Source organism: Chionomys nivalis, chromosome 6 (assembly GCF_950005125.1).
Source record: "Chionomys nivalis chromosome 6, mChiNiv1.1, whole genome shotgun sequence".
Taxonomy (NCBI): domain Eukaryota; kingdom Metazoa; phylum Chordata; class Mammalia; order Rodentia; family Cricetidae; genus Chionomys; species Chionomys nivalis.
In genome coordinates this window covers 10,329,379-10,353,487 of record NC_080091.1, presented here as the reverse complement: position 1 = coordinate 10,353,487, position 24,109 = coordinate 10,329,379, and the positions used below count along the sequence as shown (strand labels likewise).

The window sequence follows — 24,109 nt, the reverse complement described above, 5'->3', positions numbered from 1 at the left end:
CATGAAATCTCAGTGCTGAACATATCTATTCCCCAAATACAAGGGCATGCATATTTGTAAATGAAACATTACTAAAGCTAAATCACACATCAAACCACACACACTAATAGTGGGAGACTTTAACAACCTGTTCTCACGAACGGACAGGTCTGCCACATTGCAGCTTAACAGAGAAATAAGAGAATTAACAGACGTCATGACTCAAATGGACTTAACAGACATTTATAAAAAGATTCCACCCAAACAACAAAGAATATATCTTCTTCTCAGCACATTATGGAACCTTCCCTAAAAGTGACCACATACTCAGTAACAAGGAAAATCTCAACAGAATCAAAAATTGGAATAACCCCTTGTATTTCACTGGACCACCATGGCTTAAAGTTAGAATAAAACAACAACGCACATTACAGAAAGCCTAAAAACTCATGGAAATTGAACACTGTTCAACTGAATTCCCCTGGGTAAAGTAAGAAAAAAAAAATCAAAGACTCCCTGGAATTCAATGAAACTAAATACACAACATACCCAAACACATGGAACACCATGAAAGCAGTGCTAAAAGGAAAGTTCATAGTACTAAGTGCCTACATAAAGAATTTGGAGAAATCTCACAATAGTGACTTAACAATACACCTGAAAGTCCTAGAACAAAAAGAAGCAAATTCACTCAGGAGAAGTAGATGACAGGAAACATTCAAACTGAGGGCTGATATCAATAAAAAAGAAACAATGAGAACAATACAAACAATCCATGAGACAAAGAGTTGGTTCTTTGAAAAAAATCAACAGTGGAAAAACCCTTATCCAAACGAACCAAAAGACATAGTATTCACAAATTAACAAATTCAGAAATGAAAAGGGGATACAACAACAGATGCTAAGTGTAATGAGCATGGAAGCAGATTCCTCTGAATGAATAAAAAAAGGGGAATCTGTAGTGTAGATAGAGCAGAAAATTTATAGAATAAGAATGAATGTAACCTGGTGTAATGTAAAAGCATTTCTTCTTGTGTGTGGTATGGAAAATTACTAAGGTGAAATATTAAGAGAACATTTGCCCGCTTGAAGGCTGCCACACCCATCTGGCCCTGCCAGATGTGGGGGCTGCACCCAGCAACCGTGGTAACGAAATAATCTTGCCACACAAGAGGGACCCCCACCCTTCTGTGGCCAGTCGATACTGATAACCTAGGACATCTGGTTATCGGAAGGATCAAATGAGGGGCAATTTCAAACTGACTTAAAAGAGGTAGCTGAAGCAGGACGGTTATCTCACTTCTCACAATGGCTCTGGCACCAGGCCTCTGTGGAAAGAGAGATCCTCCTAGCCTACATCCCGAAAAGCAGCAATATTAAACGCCTTGCCTAAACATTTAATGCTTTGTCTCCCGAGTACAGAGCTTCAATTCCCGAAAACAGATATTTAACACCTTGCATCCCGAATGCAAATCCTCATTCCATGAGAGTGGACATTGAAGGTCTGTCTCCCGAGAACAGACTAGATGCTCTGCCTTTCAGAACGCTTTGCCATCCCGAGAGCAAAGCCTCGTCTTCGAGAGTAGAGAGCTAAAAGCCTTGTCTCCCGAGACTCAGTCACCCAAGTAGCCGAGTCCAAGGCCCTACCAGATACCAGCCTGGAACATCAGAACCTTATCTCCCGAGTGCAGACTATGGGGTCAAGAGTCGAGGAGCCGAGCTGTAGAGGGTCTGGCGGTGAGGAGGGTTTCATAGACCTTAAGAAGAGAATGTCGAGACGCAGTAGCCGTTTACAAGCTAAGCAGCAGCATGCCCAGCCCAGCCAGCCAGACTCCCCACAAGAAGCCCAGATAATTCAGGCCAAGAAGAGGAAAACAGCACAGGATATCAAAAAAGGAAAAGAGGAAATCAGCAAGAAGCATCAGTACGAGATTCGGAATTGTTGGCCGCCTGTACTGTCTGGAGGAATCAGTCCTTGCATTATCATTGAAACACCCCATAAAGAAATAGGAACAAGCGACTTCTCTAGATTTACAAATTACAGATTTAAAAACCTTTTTATTAATCCTTCACCTCTGCCAGATTTAAGCTGGGGATGTTCGCAGGAGGTTTGGCACAACATGCTGCAGAAGGAGAGCAGATACGTACATGGCAAACATTTTCAAGTTCTTCACTCTGACCTGGAACCACAGATGAGGGCAATACTTTTAGACTGGCTTTTAGAGGTATGTGAAGTCTACACACTTCATAGGGAGACATTCTACCTTGCCCAAGACTTTTTTGACAGATTTATGTTGACACAAAAAGATGTAAATAAAAATATGCTTCAACTCATTGGGATTACCTCATTGTTCATTGCTTCTAAACTTGAGGAAATCTACGCTCCCAAACTCCAAGAGTTTGCTTATGTCACTGATGGTGCTTGCAGTGAAGTAGATATCTTAAAGATGGAATTCAATATCTTAAAGGCTTTAAAATGGGAACTTTGTCCTGTAACAGCCATTTTCCTGGTTGAATCTTTTTCTCCAAGTTGATGCTGTTAAAGATGTTCCTAAGGTTCTTCTACCTCAGTATTCCCAGGAGACATTCATCCAGATAGCTCAGCTTTTAGATCTGTGTATCCTCGCTATTGACTCATTAGAATTCCAGTACAGAATTCTGGCAGCTGCAGCCTTATGCCATTTTACCTCCATTGAAGTGGTTAAGAAAGTCTCAGGTTTGGAATGGGAGGACATTTCCAAGTGTGTAGACTGGATGGTGCCTTTTGTCAGTGTAGTAAAAAGTGTAAGTCCAGTGAAGCTGAAGACCTTTAAGAAGATAGCCATGGAAGACAGGCACAATATCCAGACACATACAAATTATTTGGCTTTGCTGAGTGAAGTAAACTATGTGAACACCTTCAGAAAAGGAGGGCAGTTGTCACCAGTGTGTAATGGCGGCATTATGACACCTCCGAAGAGTACTGAAAAACCATCAATAAAACCCTGAAGTTAACATCAAATTGGAATTGAAAAGACACTGGATAAAGTTCATACAAATGAGTAAGTTTTACAGGAAAGTAGTGTTGTGGCTATCCTTGCCCACTGAGGAGTTATGCTGCCATGTTGTTTAAAAACTACATCAATTTGGCAATAAATGCCTAGGGTACATGAAGCCGTGGGCTCAATCCCCAGCACTACAAAAGAACAAAACAAACTTAAAAAAAAAAGTTGGCACTAAAGAAATTTCCTCTAGCTGTTTAAAAGAAAAGAGGACTTGTTTACAGGGTGACTTCACGCCCAAGGACAGTGGCTAGATGCCAGCAACAATTGGTGCTATAGCAGTTTCTGTTCGTTACTGTGTTTCTTTTGATAAACTAGGATTTATTTTATCATTGGAATATGGACTAAACTAGTGATACTTAAAAGATACATCGCTGACACACAACTTTGATTCCTAAGTTCCTATACTCTTGAATGGTGCAATTTGTCTTTTGAAAATGAAATTTAAACTTATTTACAAAGATTGTTTTGTAATACAGTGACTAATTTATCTAAAGCTGTTTGTAACAAACAATGATAAAACTTGAATTTTTACAAATGGTGAAGTTCAATCTGTTTTTAGTTTGTCTTACCATAATATTTCTTAATCAGTAAGGCATGAACCAAATGTTTAAACTGTTCTAAACAATGGGAGAACCAAAGAAATTATAAACAAGATAAATGCTTTGGCTTCTATGGGGTTTTACTTGATCTAAAGGTTGCTTTATGGTCGTTTCATACATCACAATCTGGGTAAAACTTTAATGCCTTTTCAAACTATTTATATAGGAAAGTCACTTTATAAGTTAGCCTTTGAAAAAGAAATTTGGGCCTAAAGTCAATTTCATCAGAAAAAAATTGATGCCAGGTTACCAGACATGTAAACCTTTTCTCTCTTTGAAGAAATTGTGAACTATTTGTTAATGTGTGACGTTCTTGTGTAGTTTTTGTTTATAAAACTAGTTTGCTTCAGTTTTTGTCTGAAAAGAAAACACCACTAAATTGTACATATGTATTATATAAACTTAATCTTTTAATACTGTTTACTTTTAGCCCATGTTTAAAAAATAAAAGTTTAAAAAATTAAAAAAAAAAAAAAAAAGAGTCGATCTTCGCTACCCAGCCCCCAGCACGGACAAGAGCCCAGCCTGAAGAAATTCAAAAAGCCCTTTTTAAGCCAGGGAATACCAGGTCATATGATGCTATTTCATGTGTGTATGAGATGTTAAGAGAAAAGTATAGACGTGTTAATACGTAAGTTTAGTGTGTGAAATGTTAAGAGATATTTTATGGATAATTGATAAGATTAGGAAATATTAATGGATAAGTTAAGGTTAAAAAGCGTTTTATAGATAATTAATGGATAAGTTAAGGTTAAGGAGTGTTTTATAAATAAATAATGAATAAGTTGTATTAAGGTTATAGATAAGTAATGGATAAGTTGTATTAAGGTTAAGAAGTATTTTATAGATAAGTGATAAGTTAGATTAAAGTTATGAATTGGTTTTATGTATTAGGTTTAGTAGGATTAATAATTGTGATATTGAATTGCCTGTGTGTTGCCCATCATCAATCCCCCATGCCTATTAGGATTGTAAACCCCATTGATGTATTGGATATTGAAGTTACTAGTAAAGAATCATCATAAAAACAATTCTCTTGCTTGGTCTGGTTACTCATCACTCTCTGGGGAGAAGGGCACAGAGTCCTCATAGATATTACTCAAAAAGAACCTGGAGCTGAAGTCCCCCAGCTCGTAACACTAAGGAAATCTAGAAAATCAGTAGGTTGTACTTCAAAAACCTGTACTCCAAAAATTGGAAAATTTAAAATATATGCATAATTTTATAGATAGGTACCACATAACAAAATTAAATACCACACAAACAATTTAAATAAACCTATAACTCTTAAAGAATTCGAAAGAGTCATTTAAAGTCTCCCAATCAAAAAAAAAAAAAAAAATGACCAGGGCCAGATGGTTTCAGTATAGAATTTTACCAGAATTTCAAAGAAGAGCTAATAGCAATACACCTCAAAGTGTTCCACATAACAGAAACAGACGGAACGCTGTCAAACTCTTTTTATAAGGCTACAGTTAGCCTGATATGCAAACCACAAAAAGACACAACTAAGAAAGAGAATTACAGACCAATCTCCCTCAAGAACATTGATGCAAAATTACTCAATAAACTACTGACAAAGAGAATCTAAGAACACAACAACAACAACAACAAAATCATCCACCATAATCAAGTAGGCTTTATCCCAGAGATGCAGGGATGGTTCAACATATGAAAATCTGTCAATGTAATCCATTATATAAACAAACTGAAAGAAAATGATCATCTCACTAAGTATTGAAAAAACCTTCAACAAAATCCAGCACACCTTCATGAGAGAGCAGTGATACAAGGAACATACCTAAATATAATAAACGCCATATACAGCAAGCCAACAGCAAACTTCAAACTAAATGGAGAGAAATGTTAAGGTGATCTCACTAAAATCATGAAGACAATGCTGTCCACTATCTATATATCTATTCAACACAGTACTTGAAGTTTTAGTTAGAGCAATAAGAACAAAAGAAGATCAAGGGAATAGAAATTGGAAAGAAAGATTTCAAACTTTTGCAATTTGCAGATGATATGATAGTATACATAAGTAACCACAAAAATTATATGAGGGAACTCCTACACCTGATAAACACCTTCACTAATGTGGCAGGATACAAGAGTAAGTCAAAAAATCAGTAGCCCTCCTATATACAAATGGTAAATGGGCTGAGAAAGAAATCAGAGGAATATCCCCCTTTACAATAGTCACAAATAACATAAAATATCTTGGGGTACCTTTAACCAAACACGTGAAAAGTCTGTATGACAAGAACTTTAAGACTTTGAAGAAACTGAAAAAGATATCAGAAAATGGAAAGATCTCCCATGCTCATGGATAGGTAAGATCAACACAGTAAAAATTGGAATCTTACCAAAATCAATCTACATATTCAATACAATTCCTATCAAATCCCAACACAAGTTTTCACAGACCTCAAGAAAACAATACTCAACTTTTTATAGAAAAACAAAAAACCCAGCACAGTCAAAGCAATTCTGTACAATAAAGAAACTTTCAGAGGCAACACCATCCCTGACTTCAAGCTCTACTATAAAGCTATAGTAATAAAACAGTTTGGTGTTAGCATCAAAACAGACAGGTGGACTAATGGAATAGAATTGAAGACCCTGACATTAATCCACACACCTAAGAGCATATGATTTTTGACAAAGAAGCCAAAATTGTACAATGAATAAAAGCATCTTTAACAAATGGTGCTGGATGTCAATGCGTAGAAAAATGCAAAAAGATCCATATCAAGTCCAAGTGAATCAAAGACCTCGATGTAAATACAGGTATACTGAACTGATAAAGAGAAGGTGGGAAGTAACCTTGAATGCATTGACACAGGAGAATACTTCCTAACTATAACACCAGGAACACAGACACTGAGAGCAACAATTAAAAAATGGGACCTCCTGAAACTGAGAAGCTTCTGTAAGGCAAAGGATATGGTAAATAAGACAAAATGGTAGCCTACAAAATGAGAAAAGATCTTTAGCAACCCCACATCTGTCTGATCTGACAGAGGGCTGATCTCCAAAATAAATGAAGAACTCAATAAACTAGACAACAAAATACAAAATAATCCAATTAATAAATGGGGTATAGATTTAAACATAATTCTCAACAGGAGAATCTCAAATGGTCAAAAGACATTTAAGGAACTGCTCAACATCCTTAGTCATGAGGGAAAGGCAAATCAAAATGACTCAGATATTATCTTACACCTGTCAGAATGACTAAGATCAAAAACACTGATGACAGCTTATGTTGGAGAGACATGGAGAAAGGGGAACACTTCTGTACTGCTGATGGGAATGCAAACTTATACAGTCACTTTGGAAATCAGTATGTTGGTTTCTCAGAAAAATGGGAATCAATCTACCTCAAAACCCAGTGATACCACTCTTGAGCATATACCCAAAGGATGCTCAATATACTAAAAGGACACCTGATCAACGATATTCATGATAGCAAGAACCTGGAAACAACCTAGCTGCCCCTCAACCAAAGAATGGATAAAGAAAATGTGGTACTTTTGTACAATGAAGTATTACTCAGCTGTGAAAAAACAATGACATTTTAGTCTTGACTTGCCTTGCTCATATAACCCCTCTTCCCTCTCTTCAAATGGACTTCAGGAGCTGGACCCATTGCTTGTCTGCAGATCTCTGCATAATTACCTACATTATGAAATTTGTAGGTAGATGAAAGGAACCAGAAAAAAATCATCTTGAGTGAGGTAACCCAGACCCAGAAAGATAAATACAGTATGTACTCACTCATAAGTGGATATTAGATGTAAAGCAAAAGATCACTGGGCGTTAATTCACAGTCCCTGAGAAGTTAAGTAACAAGGAGTCCCCAAGAGGGACACACATGGATTGCCCTAGAAAGGGGAAATAGATAAGATCACCTTGGTAAACTGGGAGTGGGGGAAAGTGGGGAGGGGTTAAGGGATGAAAACATGATGGAATGGGATGGTCTAGTTGAGGTAGGGAAAGAGAGGGAGAGGAATAAAAGAGATATCTTGATAGAAGAAGCCATTATGGGGTTACGGGGAAACCTGGTACTAGGAAAATTCTCAGAAATCAACACAGATGACCCCAGCTCTTAGCAATAGTGGAGAGGGTCCCTGAACTGGACTTCTGTAATCAGATTAGTGACTACTATAATGTTATCATAGTAACTTCATCCAGTAATTGATGAAAGCAGATACAGAGACCTACAGATAAGCAATGGGTCCAGCTCCTGAAGTCCATTTGAAGAGAGGAAAGGGGGGTTATATGAGCAAGGCAGGTCAAGATCATGATGGGGAAACCCAGAGACAGCTATCCAAGCAAGTGGTATGTCATGAACTCTGGCCCAACAGCTGGGGAGCCTACATGGGACCAAACTAGGCCCTCTGCATGTGGGTGACAGTTTTGCAGCTTGGTCTGTTTGTGGGGCCCTTGGCAGTAGGACCAGGATCTATTCCTGGTGCATGAACAGGCTTTCTGAAGCTCATTCCCTAAAGTGGGATACCTTGCTCAGCATTAATGTAGGGGTTATGTGGGATTCCCCTCTGTATGCTGTGAATATGTTTTATTACTATTGGTTAATAAGGAAGCGCCTTTGACCTATCGCAGGGAAGAATACAGATAGGCAGGAAAACTAAACTGAATGCAGGGAGGAAGGAGGCAGAGTTAGAGAGATGCCATGTAGTTTCTGAAGGAGAAAGATGCCATTAGCTCATGCTTCTTATTTACTAATTTTTATAACTTACATGCCCATAATTCTTGTCTGAGTCAGCCATGTGGCTTGGTACCTGTTTTTGGCTTGGTACCTTTTTCGGTGAGGCAGTCACATCTTGCTTCCTCTGAGGCTGGGTCACAACTGTGGACTTAAACTTCCCTCTTCCCAGAATTGCCATTGCCCTGTTTCTACTTCCTGTCTGGTTGCCCCACCTATACTTCCTGTCTGGCTACTGGCCAATCAGCATTTTATTAAAAATAATACAAGTGACAAGATAAAAGATCATTGTCCCACAGCACCCCCCCCCATTTTTTTTAAAACAAGAACTCTGAATCTAATCTCCTTTGTTTGGCTTTTCTCCAGACCATTATCCATAACAACTTGTAACCAACATTCTAAACAAAGGAAAGTATCCATAGTCTATTTTTTGGGAATGTGGGCATAGTTTTCCAGGCTACTTCCTGCTGATTGGGGGTGCTGATAATCTTATGGGGACCTGAAGAAAACTTAGAATTATTATCAAGTCATGACTGGATTATCCTATGAGGCTTGATCATCTCAGGCAGCAGTCTTGAATCTGTTCTGGATGCAGAACTCTGACATCTGGGCCATCTGTTCCTACCAGAGATTTCTCAGATAGTCTTCCTTGATCAAACCTGATTTTTCTTAACTCAGAATGAATCTATGGCCTCTCCTAGAGAAACAAAAGCAAAACCTCTTCTCTAAAGTAACATATATTTTGACTTCAATTTTGAAGTCAAGGTATTTCCAAAATACCTATCTTTGATTAATTCAGCAGCATATATAAACAAATGTCTTTTAGCAGATGTTGCTCCTTCCTCAGCCATCAAACAATTCAAAGACAACACAATAATATACATAATTCAGACACTCTGTGTATTTTCTATCTTTATGTGGCCTTTTTTTAAACTCTATTTCTTTTATTTTTATTTTTAATTTTTGTTTTTTTGAGACTAGGTTTCCCTGTGTATTTTTGGCTGTCCAGGAATTCACTCCATAGACCAAACTGTCTTTGAACTCACAGAGATCTGCCTGCCTCTACCTCCCAAGTGCTGGGATTAAAAGTGTGGGCCACCACACCTTGAACTCACAGAGATCTGCCTGCCTCTGCCTCCCAAGTGATGGAATTAAAGGTGTGTGCCACCATACCCAACTACTCTCTTTATTTTTTATTTTAAGGACTTTATCCTTTTCCTTTGTCTTCCAAGCCTACATATATAATTAAACACACTGTAAACCATTTAGAGTTTTTCTTTGTCTTTGAATCTATCTTTATATCTCTTTTTCTGACAACACTTTAATTTGCTAAGCAATATGGCTAGGACTAAAGCCATGGCTTTGATGGCTGGATCCAGTCCATTCCTTAGCTTTCTGAGATTCCAGACTTATGGAGGAGGTACCAGTCGGAGCCATGTTTATTGCCACAACTCTATGGCATTTCAAGGTCCCTGCCACCACCGAAAAGCATGCAGTCAGCTTCTCATCAACACCATTTCATGGCAGGACCTCTTAAAAGAGCTGCCAGGTTTTGCACCTAAAGCTGAGTAAGGAAGCCTATCTTAAATGAGAGTGCTTGCCTCTAGCAAGTACAGCCTACCTGAGAAAGTAGCCATGCTTATCAAGAAGCCATGCTTAACTCTATTCTTTTCTATCTAGAATAACTTCCCAAGCTCTCTCAGGCTTATGTGGATGTAGTTGTCTACATGTTGGGCACCATTCGTTGACTGAGGTTTTCTGTCCCACCCAACAGAGTTGCCATGGAGCCGTCAGAGAAGAAAAATGTGAGCCAACAGCTGGAACCTTGCTGGTAGGCCACTAGCCTCATGGTAAAAGATAAAATAATAAAAATGCATTAGCCAAAAATATAAGAGCTAGCTAGCAATATGCTTAAGTCGTTAGCCAAGCAGTGATTTAAATAATATAGTTTCTGTGTGATTATTTCAGGCCTGAATGGCCAGGGATGAATTAACAGCCTCCTTCAGCAATAGATCACCAAGGTCCAACTATTAAAATGTCAAGCTCCAGTGACTGAAATTCATTATTTTGACTAACCTAATCAAAATGCCCAAAAAGAACTTATCAACATATTCCAGCTCATTCTAATACATACCTCTTTTTCCTCTTGAATAGTTACCAGGCTGCCTACTACTGTTTCTGTCCAATTCAGATTCAGCTACCTGTCTCTTTGCCTTGCTTAATAAAGAACTTCTTGGCATGAACCCTAAAAAATACTTCACCCAACAAAAAGCAGGAAGCAGTTTGGAGGAAACTACGCCCAAATTCCCAAATATTGTTTATAAATGTTTATTTACATTTAAAGGGGGATATGATATAAATACTTTGCATTAGTATGGATCTTGGTTTACTGATACAAATTTAAGGTCAGCTTTGTTATGTATATATTTCTGCTCTTGATTAAGATATTGTGTTTGTGCAGCTCATTTAAAAAGGTAATGTATAACTAAGAAATACAGGTTAATAGATAATCATCTATAATAGTCATTTGTGGTCATGTTATTTAGGTTTTCTAGATATACAGAGATATATTTCAGATGGATAGTTATGCTTCAAACCTTTCAAAGACTTACAAAATATGGCATTTAAATTTTTTTTTTAAAAACCTAGGACTTTTCATGACAGTGAGACACATCTGCTCCTAGCAGCACCAAGCTACTTCAAGAAGATGATAGGCATCAAGGAAAATCCTTATGGAGTTGGTTAGCCATTTGGGCAAGAAACTGCTCTTGCCTGGACTCCTTGATGTTATGTTGTATGAACTGGACATGCAGGATCCACAGAAAAATGACTGCTGAAGTTGTCTAAAGGTGAGACAGTTCTTCAAGATTCCTTTTCATGAAAGAGTCTGACAGACATTCTGCAGGACACAAAAGAAAGTGACTGACAAACTGCCAAAGTAGGTGGAACTGTTTTTTGAAATTTTCTGCTTCATGAAAAATTCTGCCAGATATTATGGACCTGTAAGCTGAAGATGGATTTGCCCCAGTGTTGCAGAAAAACTTTGGGTGACTCTCCACACAGTGAGATGTCCCTGTCAATTCTAGAGTTTTGGATGTTGCTTACAATGCTTCCTGTTTACTTAGGTTATATTATATCCTTCTGGAGTCTTTCATGGAGTTGAAGAATAGATGATTATAATTATAGTTTTCCTTAGTTATGATAAAAGATAGACATAAATATTGTGACTGTAATTCTTGCTTGATACCTGTTTTGTTATATGTAATTTTACTATGTTAAAGTTAAAACCTTCCTTTTTATTTAAACAGAAAAGGAGAGGTGATATGGGATTCCCCTCTGTGTGCTGTGAATACCACTGGTTAATAAAGAAGTTGCTTTGGGCCTATTGCAGCGCAGAATAGGGCAAGGCAGGAATTCCAAGCAGACAGAAGAGGAAAGAGTAGCCAGAGTCAGACAGAAGTCATGTAGCTGCTGCAAGAGACAGACGCTGGATGGAATCTTACCAGTAGGCCTCAACCATATGGCAATACATAGATTAATAGAAATGGGTTAATTTAAGATATAACAGCTAGTCAATAAGAAGCATGAGCTAATTGGTCAAGCAGGGTTATAATAATACATATGTGATTATTTCAGGTCTGGGAAGCTGGGAAATGAATTGAGCAGCCTCAGCCTACAGGGAAGGAAACTATATCTATATATTCAGCAATGGAAAAAAATCTACCAAGCAGATGTTTCAATTCTTAACATGTATTCCCCAAACAAAGGGGTGCCTTCATTAGTTAAAAATAAAAAATAAACACTACTAGCGCTCACAAACTGATAGTGGGAGATAGTGATACTCCATTCTCCCCCATAGAAAGGTAACCTAGAAAAAAAATAAACAGAGCTAACAGACATTATACACCAAATGGAGCTAACAGACATTATGGAGCTAACAGAGGGACTTAACGAATATTTACAGAACATTTCACACAAACACAAAAAGAATAGACCTTCCCAGCACCTCATGGAACTTTATCCAAGATTGGCTACAAATTCGGATACAAACCAAGTCCCAACAAATACAAGAAAACTGAAATAACCGCTGCATCCTATCAGACCATCACAGATTAAAGTTGGATATCAATAACAGTAGAAACATTAAAACGCTTATAAACTTGTGGAACCTCAACACCTCTCTACAAAATAAATAAGGGAACAAGATAGAAATAAGGTAAGAAATTAAAGACTTTCTAGAAATAACCATATTGCAGATAGAATGTTTGGTCAAGAAATCAGTCCATGGTTCTCTCATTGAGCCATATTAAATTTCACAGGAAATGGGCAGAATACAGCAAAATAATGCACCAAAATATTACACAAACCTGTCTTAGTGACTGTTAAATTGCTGTGAAGAAGCACAATGGCCAAGGCAATTCTTATAATGGAAGGCATTAAATTTTGGGATGGATTACAGTGGCAGAGGGTTAGTCCATTATCACCCTGAAAGGAAGCCTCAGTGGGCATGCATGGGGCTGAGTGCTACATCCTGATGTGCATGAAGGCAGAAAGAAAACACTTGCCTTCCACTTGTATTGTGAAATCTCAAGCCCAACTACAGTGACAGAGCTATACAAACAAGACATACCTACTTTCACAAGGGCATCCCTCCTAATTTTACACCATTAGTTCCACTCACTGGGGACCAAAAATTTGGTGACAGGAGCCTAAGGGTGTTGAGCAAATATTAAACCTGACAGGAACACAAGCTAAAGAAGAAAGATCTTTAAAGGAAAAGAATTAAAGTCCATTGAGGGAGGAAGGGAGGAAGGGTGGGAAGGAGGAGAGAGAGAGAGAGAGAGAGAGTATTTCTTCCAAATGGGGGAGAGAGCCAACTTCTCTGGCTCTCTGGCTGGTTGAAGGATTCCTTACTAAAATATTTCATACCCCATCTAAGAAGAGATTAAACAATGCAAAGCCTCCAAACTCAAGTTTACATCTCTATCTTTTCTCTGAGTGCATGACATTATCCCTTGCTTCCCTCCCTACCCAGTTCCCTCAGAGAACCTGGGAAACCTTGATCAGGTCTAGTCGAGGCAATGAAGTCCGTCCGTCTCTTGGTGAGGTTAAGTGTGACTGCTGCACATGATGCCACGCTGGAGCTGCATTCTAACTGGTTAGAAGCACCTCACAAGATTACTGCAGATCTAAATCTGACTATTTGAACAAGATAAAACCTGAAAGTCTTCAATTACAGCCAACATGGATAGTCAGAAACCTGTGTGATCACAGCAGAGACCATAATCAATGGGGATAAAATGGGGCCAAGCAACAACTTGTGTTTGGGTACTGGGAAGAATGTGAAAGACCTGGATGGCAACGCTTGGGCTCCGCAGTACAGTTTGTGGTAGGACACATGGATGGACTCTACTCGCTCTACCCGAGACCACGGATTTCTGTCCTCTATTCCTTATCTGTGTAGGGCCCACCAGCCATGGTCATAGGTCACATCTCCTCCTATATTCATGCTTACCGCACAAAAGTGTCTTTTTAAAGAAAAGGGTGTGCCGGGCGGTGGTGGCACACGCCTTTAATCCCAGCACTTGGGAGGCAGAGGCAGGCGTATTTCTGGGAGTTCGAGGCCAGCCTGGTCTACAAGAGCTAGTTCCAGGACAGGCACCAAAGCTACAGAGAAACCCTGTCTCGAAAAACCAAAAAAAAAAAAAAAAAAAAAAGAAAGAAAAGGGTGTGACAATGCACCTTGGAGAAGTGTAGATCTCACTTGGACATGGATAAGATGGAGAATGAGAATGCCTCAGCAATGAGCTGGGCTAACTTTGAGTGAAAAACAATCTTGTGGTTTGCCGCCTTCTTGGCTATTATGTCAACAGTATATTACAACAATACAGAATTTAAACTAGCGTTTCAGGAACAGGCCAATAAAATGTCTAACAATTTATTCTACTACAACTAGAAAACTGATGACAAAAGGTCATCATGAAAGACAAAATGAACAACGTAAGATTGAATAAATGGTGCACACAGTGACAGTGATACTGACTGACTTCAAAACTCAGCATACAACTGCAATGAAGACTGCACTATCTGAGAAAAATCAGAGATCATCAGAACATGAGAAAAAACTTCAATTAAAATAGAGTTGATTCTTAACAAATGTGGCCAGGAAACCCAATAAGCTTGGCCTTACTAAGACAGGTACACAGTATCACCACGGCATGGACGTGCCAATGTATTAATAACACAGACTTCACGCAATGAACGGAATTAGCAGGTGGACCCTACACCTGAATGCTCAATTCCAAATGTAGAACTTCAAGAAGTTACTAGAGAAACAAAGGGTTGGCAGGCAGCTGAGGCTCATCGCATGGTTATGTCAGCAACAAGGATGTTTCTACACAAGAGTTCCTGTCCCCCATGCTCTGTAAATGCCAACAACTGCAACTAAGTTACTCAAAGGTAAGGGTTGAAGGCCTCAGGGAACCAAACAGTATGGCATCAGACAGGAAGTCTGGCCATGGCTTCCCATCAGTGCTCCCTACCCTGGAGAAACACTAGAAGTGCTCCCGTAGCACCTCCCCTTGTGAAGACTTCGGTGTAAATTCAGAGTTCTCCCTGCTCTCCTCACAGTTCTTGGCAGCAGATCACATGTAAACACACAGGAACACCAGAGCCCCACCACCACAAACCCTGGACCTCTTAGCCTGAAGCATGGTAGACCGGAAGTGTCCTCCCACTCTGTAGGTGGATTAGCCTAGTGCTTCTGTCTGAAGGCTGATTATCTAAAAACCTGTGAATGACAGGACCACCTCTCTCAGGGATGGAGTAATGTGAAGAGATATAGCCTAGTGGAACAAAGCCCTGGCTTCTACCCCAGGAAAAACTGTCCTGGATTTGCAAAGATTTACATTGCAATAAAACGTGTGCCTGGCCTCAAAATCTTGGCCCTAAAAACCTCCCTTCAGTCAGTAGGCACCTCACCTCGCTCCTCCTCTGCACAGGGTCTCTAGCATATACAAACCATTACTCAATGTGCTAGGGAGTAATCCCCCTGCCTCACAGCTGAAAAGGAACCCAGTGAATCCAGGTCAAATTTAAAATACCTAATTGATATTCCCCAGGAATTAGCAATTTTAAAAAGGCCCCATCTATATTTTCTCACACCTCTCTCAGCTGCACACTGTTAATCAAACAGTAACACCTTCCCAGTCTTCTGTACTGGCATTGGCATATGATGTCAGCGTTTGGGAGGTCAAGACACCTTCGTCTAGGATACCAAAGCCCAACAATCAGGGTCACAAAAGAGAAGGTGACCAGGGTAAGGAGTGAGAGGAGATGTAAAGCATAGAAAGTTTGGGTCGACATGTCTTGGATAAGGTGACGATGGCTCGTGTTTAAGTTCCTTAAGACGGACAGTTCTCATACACTATTTGCACGTAGAGAAAGTCAGCAGAAAGATAATTTAGTAACGTTGGAAAAAGCAACACAAGATAACTCATACAGAGCTCACAGTGGCCATGAAAAGCCTGGTTGCCTTGACTCCCTCATGATGCTCACTCAAGCACTAGACCAGAACTTCCCAAGTCTGCCCTTGGGCGGGAAACAAAAGTAGTGCTCCATTGGTGCTTTTATCAGGGCATCTGACAAAACCATGAACAGGTTCCCAAAAGTACCAACTTCAATCTACACAAACAAATACACATATAAAAGGGGAAACATAGGGACTAACGCATGGAAAAACAGGGCTTAGGAAAAAAGACCAGTAGAGATTGGAGGTGGAATCCACATAATAGGGAATAAAAAAAATACCAATGACACCAAAAGGTGATTTTAAAAACTGTAGTTGATATACCTTTAGTTATAAAACTTTTATAAGAAGACAGATTCATATTGCTAATCTCCCACATGAATTTAGAGCTGGGAGTGGTGGTGCAGTCCTGGAATCCCACAGCATGGAAGGTTGAGGCAGGAGCATCACAAGTTTAAGGTCTGGTATGGCTACAGACTGAGTTGACAAAAAACGTGGACAACATAACCAGACCCAACCTCAAAATAACTTTTAGTTTAAATCTCAGGGGGCAGATGCTTGCCATATATGAGCGAGTTCTAGAATGAGTATACAGGATTCTCTACCCCAAAAATGAAAACAGAGCAATGACAACCAATATACTGAAATAGGCGGGCTAGAAGGGAGGACTGTGACAGGAACCAGCTAAGTGACTCAGTGAGGAAAGATGCTTGTCCACGTCTGAGGGCCTGAGACCAACACCCAAGAGAAAACCCACATCTCCAACTTGTCCCCTCACCTTCACACATGTGCTGTGGCATGTGTGCTCACATGTGTCTCAATGGTCAAAATTCACAATCTTTTAAAAGAAAACTGAAAACAAGATAGACAAAAAAAAGCACCCAAACTAAAACATCCAGTAAAACAGCTAGCTCTGTTGTAGCTCAACCATTGACCAGAACAGAACTCCTTCAGAACATGGCCAGGAGGGCCATAGGAAGCAAAGCATTTACAGGTCACTTCCTACCAAGTCATCAAGTTAGCACTGCAGAGCTCCCCTAAGGTTAAAGGGGAACAAATAGTTTCTCACAGCAATACTTATCTCTGGCGCACTTCCCTTTGGATTAAACAACTAACTCTACTCCAAACTGGAAAGGAAAGAAAAAGAAAGAAAGAAAGAAAGATGGAAAGCAAAGAAATTTATAACAAGAATGATGGATACAGGGTCTGTTAAATCAGTCCCCTAGCAGGATGATGGAGGTCTGTCTCTGTGGTATGGACTTTGCATCAGACCTGTTCAGGCAGTGCTTACACAGCATCCAGATTGAAGACTGAGTTTGCTCTGTGGTCATCAGCTCATTATAGCGTTTCTTTCTGTTGGGAACAGTTTATTGTGCACACTTCCTGCCTTGGAGAATAGTAATCTTAAGAGTCGGCCATTCAACACACATCTGCAGTGACTCCCTGGGGCTGAAGTGCTGGATCATGCATGAGTCCTCCTAACAGCTGTAACTAACAGCTGTCCGGTGCCTCTGACACTTACAGACACCCCTGGGATCTCCACACAGATGCAGAGAGGTGACAACCACACATGCTCCCATCTTACTGCTGTGTTGTATAGATGTGGGAGAGGTGTAATGGGGCTTGACTGCCTGCCTTCCATCTGACAGACCCCACTCTGCAGTCCTGAGAGACACTGCCGAGCAGCATGCTGCGCTGTCTAACAGTAGCCACATCCTGTACTGCGGAGGGCTATGCCGGTATGCCGCTCCAGGACATCTCTTGCCTGGCGGGTGAAGGGATACCCTGCTCCTTTCCCCAGCCCTGCTGTGCTCCTAGACCTGCTTCTTCGGCATCTGGGAACAGAAAGTAGTGAGTGGTAGACAGAAGTGTTTGTAAACTTTGTTCAACATATATGGGCGCTTTGCCTACATATATGTTTATCCTTCATATCTGTGAAGTGCCCTCGGAGATCAGAAGAGGTTTGGTGAATCCCCTGAGACCGGAATTGCAGGTAGCTGATGTCTGCCATGTGGGTGCTGGGAACTGAACCGAAATCCTCTGGAAGAACAGTCAGTGCTTTTAACTGTAGAGCCATCTCTCCAGCCCAGGCAGAATTAAGCTTTCAAAACAGCCTGCAATGAATGGTTTTGACCTAATCTTGGGTCCTAAGTTGCTCCTGGGAATAAAAATACAGTAGCACATATCTGAATAAAGAGCTGGAGAGAGGGTTCATCACGTTAAGATCACTGTCTATTCTTGCAAAGGACCAAATTTCAATTCATTGTATCTACATGTCCGCTTAAAATGACTTGAATCTGCAGTCCCAGAGGACCTGACACCCTCTTTTAGATTCTTTAGGGCACTGAATGCATGTGGTGCACACACATACAATATAAGAATAAAACCAAAAAAAACAAAAAATAAAAAAAGAATAATACCCATACACATAATAAAATTTAATATCTTAAGAACAGAAACACAGGATCTTCTGGATCCATGGTGCAGGAACACACAAAACTCACCACAAGGCCAGCCTGACCTACTTTGTTCCTGTGTTTCTGTGAGGGAGGAGGCATTGCACACCATGGTGCTTGTGAGGCTCAAAGACAACTTTGTGGAGTCTCTCCTTACAGCTGCAATTTCCATGGGCTTTGGAGACTGAGTTCAGGTCATCATGTGCTCCATATGCCCGGAAACACCTTTGCTCACTGAGTCATCTCCTCGGCCCAAGCTATCAAATTATATGCAGCCTTGATTCTTTGTTCTTTGGCTACGTTGTTGAGACAGTATTACACTGTGTATTCTTGCTAGAATGACATTCACCATTAGACCACGGCCAGAACTCAGAGGAATCTGTCTAACTTTGCCTCCAGAACACTGGGGTTAAAGGGATGCTGTTAACATCATTGGCTATAAAGAACAGAATTTACAGGATGCGCTTGACACTTTGGTATCCTTAAACAAAAAGTGGCCAAAAGTAAAACCTGAATAGAGACGGTAGTGTCAAGATGCTGGTACCCACTGTCTTGTTATTTTAGTGTCATGAAAAGCTATTTCAAGGTCAGAATCAGGAAGATGAGAGGATTAGGCTTGTGTTTGTAAAGGTATGATGTTATAGAATAGATTAGGAACTGGGGAGTGTCAAAGTAAAGGCAGCCTCTGGGTAAGACAGATTTAGCATACTATTGATGTGAGAAAAAGAATCCATTGGGACTGAACTTAGCCTAGAACTGCAGAGGTGACTGACTAGACGGATTAAGGGCAATAAGGTGTGAGGGCTGAGTACAGTCAGGAACTTAAAATGTGTGAAAAGGTGGTTAAAGGATGATAGCTTGATGGCCTCAGATTTGATCTTCCTACCCAGCTTCCTGATGGCTGGGAATTCTGACTTTTTTGATCCCAAGGACCCACAAACTGAAAATAAAGAACCAACTCATGTAAGTTGTTATCTGGGATCCCCTCACCATACAAACTGGTAAACAAATAATTATCATTTTAAAAATTAAAAGATGTCTACAGTCTCATAAGCGAAGTCATTCATACCCTCAAACTTGGCAAGGATTCAGCTTCATTTCCCATCCCCAGTGCTGCGATGAAAGGTACATGCCACGCTCCACCCACCCCACCTTACAGCTTAGCTTGTTGACCATCTGTCTCATTCAAGGCACTCAACTCCTGTAATGAGGACACAAGCCCACCAAAATCTAGTTCATCACTAACGTGTAGCTACATCAGTAGTATGGGGTTGACCAGTGCTATTTAAGAGCATGGTCTAGTTGTATTTGTTTACATCATCATAGATACTAAAAGTGTTCTAGCTCTGACCTATGCCCCCAGCACCCTAGCTTCCATGCAACAGTTACCCTGAAACCCATACCACATAAAGGCACAACAAAGAGAATCAAAGACCTTTTCCCCTTATGAACCTAATGTCAATATAAAGCACTCAACATACCAAATCCAAGAATGTCAAAAAGATCATCTACCCATGATCAAGTAGTCTTTATTCAAGACATTCAGGGATGGGTCAAGATACAAAATCGGAAAATGTAATTCACCATATAAACAATCAGAAAGAAAAAAAACTACATTATCACATTAGATGGAGAAAAGGCCTTTGACAAACTCCAACACCCCTTCATGACAAAAGTTCTGCCGAGATAAGGGATACAAGGAAACATACCTAATCAGAATAAAGTAATTTCCAACAAGCCTGTAGCCAATATCAAATTAAATGGAGAAAATCTCAACATTATTTGCTTAAAATCAGGACGAAAGCAAGGTCATCTACTCTCACCATGTCTATTCAATATAGAACTTGAAGTCTTAGCTAGAGCAATAAAACAACTGAAGGAGATCAAAAGGATAAAATTGGAAAGGAAGAAGTTGAAGTATTTTTATTTGCAGATGATGTGATAGAATATGTAAGAGAACCTAGAAATTCCCCAGAATGCCTATGGCTGAAAAACACTCTGAACAAAGTAGCTTAGATATACAATTAACTTGCAAAATCAGTAACTCTCCTATAAACAAATGGAAAAGGGACTGAGAAAGAAAGCACAGAAACAATGCTTTTCAAAATAGCCTCAAATTATATAAAATATCTCACAGTAACTCTAACCGAGCAAGTAGAAGACTTCTATGATAAAAACTTCAAGTCTCTGAAGAAAGAAACTGAAGAAGATATGAAAAGATAGAAGGATCTCCAACATTCATGGATCAGTAAGATGAACATAGTAAAACTGGCAATCCTACCAAAAGCAACCTACAGATTCAATGCAATCCCCATCAAAAGCCCAAAACAGTTCTTTACAACCTTGAAAGGAAAACTCCCAACTTCAAACGGAAAAGAAAGAAAACCAAGGATAGCTAAAGCAATTCTGAAGAATAAAAGAACTGCTGGAGGTCTCCCCGTTCCAGACGGCATGTGTGCTACAGATGTATGGCAATAGAAACCACATGGTATCGGCATAAAAACAGACACCTCAGTCAATGGAATAAAACTGGGGAGCCAGACATGAATTCACACTCCTATGGATATCTGGTTTTTATAAAGAAGCCAGAAATACACACTGGAGAACAGACAGCATCTTCAACAAACGGTGCTGGTCAAACTGGATGTCTGCGTGTAGAAGAACGCAAACAGATCTATACTCATCATCCTGCACAGAACTCATGTCCACGTGTGTAAGAGACTGTATGACCCTGTGTAAAATGTTAGCTGCTGAGTACTGTATGCCAACACACAAGCCACAGCCAAATGCTCAACGTCTCAATCCTCTCACCTGACTAAACTGAGACAATGAGGTCTGTACATACCAATATGAGAGAGCTGCCCAGTCGGAAATTACAGTGGCTCAAGATAACCACCCCAAATTGTGCACCCACAGATTTGGTTTTCCTTCATGCACAGGCTATGAGTTAATGCACACTGGAAAAATAGACAGAAAGGTGCTCACTTAGCCCAATCAGATCCTGTTTTAAAACAGAGACACCTACAGGTCAAAGAACTAAACAACCTCTAACCTAGCTATGGCCCAGCCTAGTCTCCTCTGCAGTGCACACAATAAACCATTCCTTCTCTTCCGGTCTCAGTGGAGAAGCTGTGTCCACACAAACACCTTTCCTGTTACTGCAGTGGACAGTCCACTCTGTGACTCCAATGGGTAGTTTTAGAAGTGTGTGATGCTACAAACCTTTAATCAAGAATTGAAGAGGTTGAATCAGGAGGACAGCAAGGTCAATGCCCTGTGGGCCTCAACCCTGAGATCAAGGCAGAGAAAGTCAACATAACAAACTTTGTCTTAAAATATTGTTCTGAAAGCTTGAAGGTGCAGCTGTTCTGGAAATAATGTGCCATCAACGTGAGAAACACACACGTAAAGATTAATTGAGAAAAATACCTTCAGTAATTACAAGTCTCCAGCTCGACCGAATAAAGAGAGGATCTGTCCAGGAAAAGATGTAATAACTGATATACACCACAGGTTTATACATTCCACACATCTGTCTACCTGGAGAAATGCTGCTTACTGCCCCCTGCTATCATGGCCTGCTCAGTTTGCTTCCTTATACAACTCAGGATCACCTGCCCAGGATGGCACCAACCACAGTACCCTATTTTATCAACCACTATCAAGAAAACACCCTATAGGTTTGCCTACAGGCCAGTCTGACTCTAGCTTGTGGCAAGTTGACCAAATCTAACCAGCATACCTACTGAGTCATCTCCCAAACCCCAAACACAGATTTTTAAGCAAACCTCAACTCTCTTGACACTGGCTTTTCAGCGTGTACTTGTGCGCGCACACACACACACACACAAAGTTTTGGAAATCTGTCAAGTTTACAACTGGAGTAATGGCTCAGCAGGTACCACCACTGTTGCTCTTGTAGAAGTCCTGGGTTTGGTTCCCAACACTAACATGGTGCACACAATCATCCCTAGATGCTGTTGCAGGGGATCTAATGCCTCCTTCTGTCTTCGGTGGACACCAAACACACACGTGGTGAACATACACATATGCAAACAAATCACTCAAACACATGAAATAAAATAATATAGAAAAATTAAAAACACATACTTATAAGTCATCATAGATAAAAAGTAAGAAATGAAGAGAAATGTGACAAATATCTGTAGCCAAAACTATACCTATGTAATTAAAGAAATCAAGAAACTTGATCAGAGAGAAATTCCATGATTGTAGACAGGAAGCCTAAATATTATTTCAGCATAGAATCTGAGCTATAGATTCAGCAACACTCCAATAAAGTCTAACAATTTTCCTATCTACAACAGAGAAATGATGACAAAAATCATTATCAATGAAACACTGGTCAACACAAGACGGAGTAAATAGCACACAGTGACACCATCTGACTTTAAAACTTCCCGTGCAACTGCAATAAAGATTGTACTGTCTGGGAAAGAATAAACAGCTTAACGGAACATAAGAGAAAATTTGAAAACAAAATCACAATTAAAACAGTGTCGATTTGAACACATGAGGCCAAGAAACCCACTAGGACTTACTGACACACATGACTGGTCCACCCTGGCATCTCCATGCAGATGTGTTCATGGCACAGACTTTACACCCTGCACAGAATTAACTGCAGTCGGATCCGACACCTCAATGTTCAGTGCCAAGTGCAGAACTTCTAGAAGATGCTAGAGAAAGTAGCTCTGTCGCTTAGCAAATCATCTGCCTTTCAAGGCGATGATGAAAAGTGGTGCATACGCACACGCTGCATGGTGCCGTCACAATAAGGAACCAGGCATGTACAGTACCCCATCGTGTTAGATGCAGCCGTAGCCGCATCCCGCAGATGGAAGTTATTTGTTGCAGGGACCTCACGGACCTTAGGGGCGCAGAATCCGGCCGCCGGTTCCCACAGCCCCGGGAGGACCCCACATCGGCTCCCGCGACTCCACCCCGCTTGGGGACGGCGGCCCTCGCTCACCATGGCGGATTCCGAGCTCGCCCCGCTCTCCCCACAGCTCCCAACAACGGGTCACAGCGCAGCACAAAGAACACAGGAGTCCCGGAGTCCAGAGCCACAGAGCCTCCTGTATGTTGACCGGAAATGCCCTCCCCTATTGTGACTAGCAGTCCTCTTAGGAGTCCTGATTGGCTAATGTGATCTGAGTGACAGGAGCAACTCCCTTACAGAGTGTTGTGAAGGAACTCTGCACAGTGGTTCCCAGCCCTGGCTGCCACCCCAGGCACAGAATTGTCACAGACCTGCCGAGACTGGCGATGCAGCAGAACTTGGGCCTGAACTGCAAAGTCTGCCCTGAACTATTTCTGTACTCAATATTCACTTCTTTCTCCTCCTGGGCACAGAGTGTTAGGACTCAAACCTCGGATAAAAGGCTAAAGTGCATGTTTAACGTATAAAAGCAGACACTGGGGTGCCATATTCTCCTTGCCTCCTTCAGTTCTTACTTGGTTACAGGGTATGACTGTCATGCTCTACCCCTCCCCCCCACCCCCCCGAAGTTCTCCAATTCAGCAGCTGAGCTGCTCTACCCTATATAATCTACCCAATCTGATAACCCGGTTTGTTTTTGTTTTTCATCTACCCTCTACCTTCCTCCTCCTCTCATGTGGTTCAGGCTCATGTCCACTCTGGCCTCTCCCAGATGTCCCTGCCTCTCACTACATCTTCCCATTATCAAAAACACTTTCTCCTCTACCAGACCTAGGGGCAGTCAGGTCCTTTGCTGTTTTAGTTTTTT

The 24,109-nt window shown here is 40.6% G+C and overlaps 2 protein-coding genes across 2 annotated transcripts in view; one reads left to right on the top strand and one right to left on the bottom strand.

The window, feature by feature from the left end:
• LOC130876465 (zinc finger protein 431-like) overlaps positions 1-23,429 on the bottom strand; it is a 30,093-nt gene extending 6,664 nt beyond the window's left edge. The window contains exon 1 of the mRNA XM_057773021.1: positions 23,332-23,429. Coding sequence (XP_057629004.1) covers positions 23,332-23,334 — 3 coding nt within the window. The 5' untranslated portion in view covers positions 23,335-23,429. The remainder of the gene's footprint in view (positions 1-23,331) is intronic.
• On the top strand, positions 1,714-3,151 carry LOC130876466 (G1/S-specific cyclin-E2-like). The gene is given in 2 exon segments (XM_057773022.1): positions 1,714-2,483; positions 2,485-3,151. Coding segments are annotated over 2 exon segments (1,218 nt in total). The 5' UTR covers positions 1,714-1,748; the 3' UTR covers positions 2,968-3,151.
• Positions 23,430-24,109: the final 680 nt, after the last annotated feature.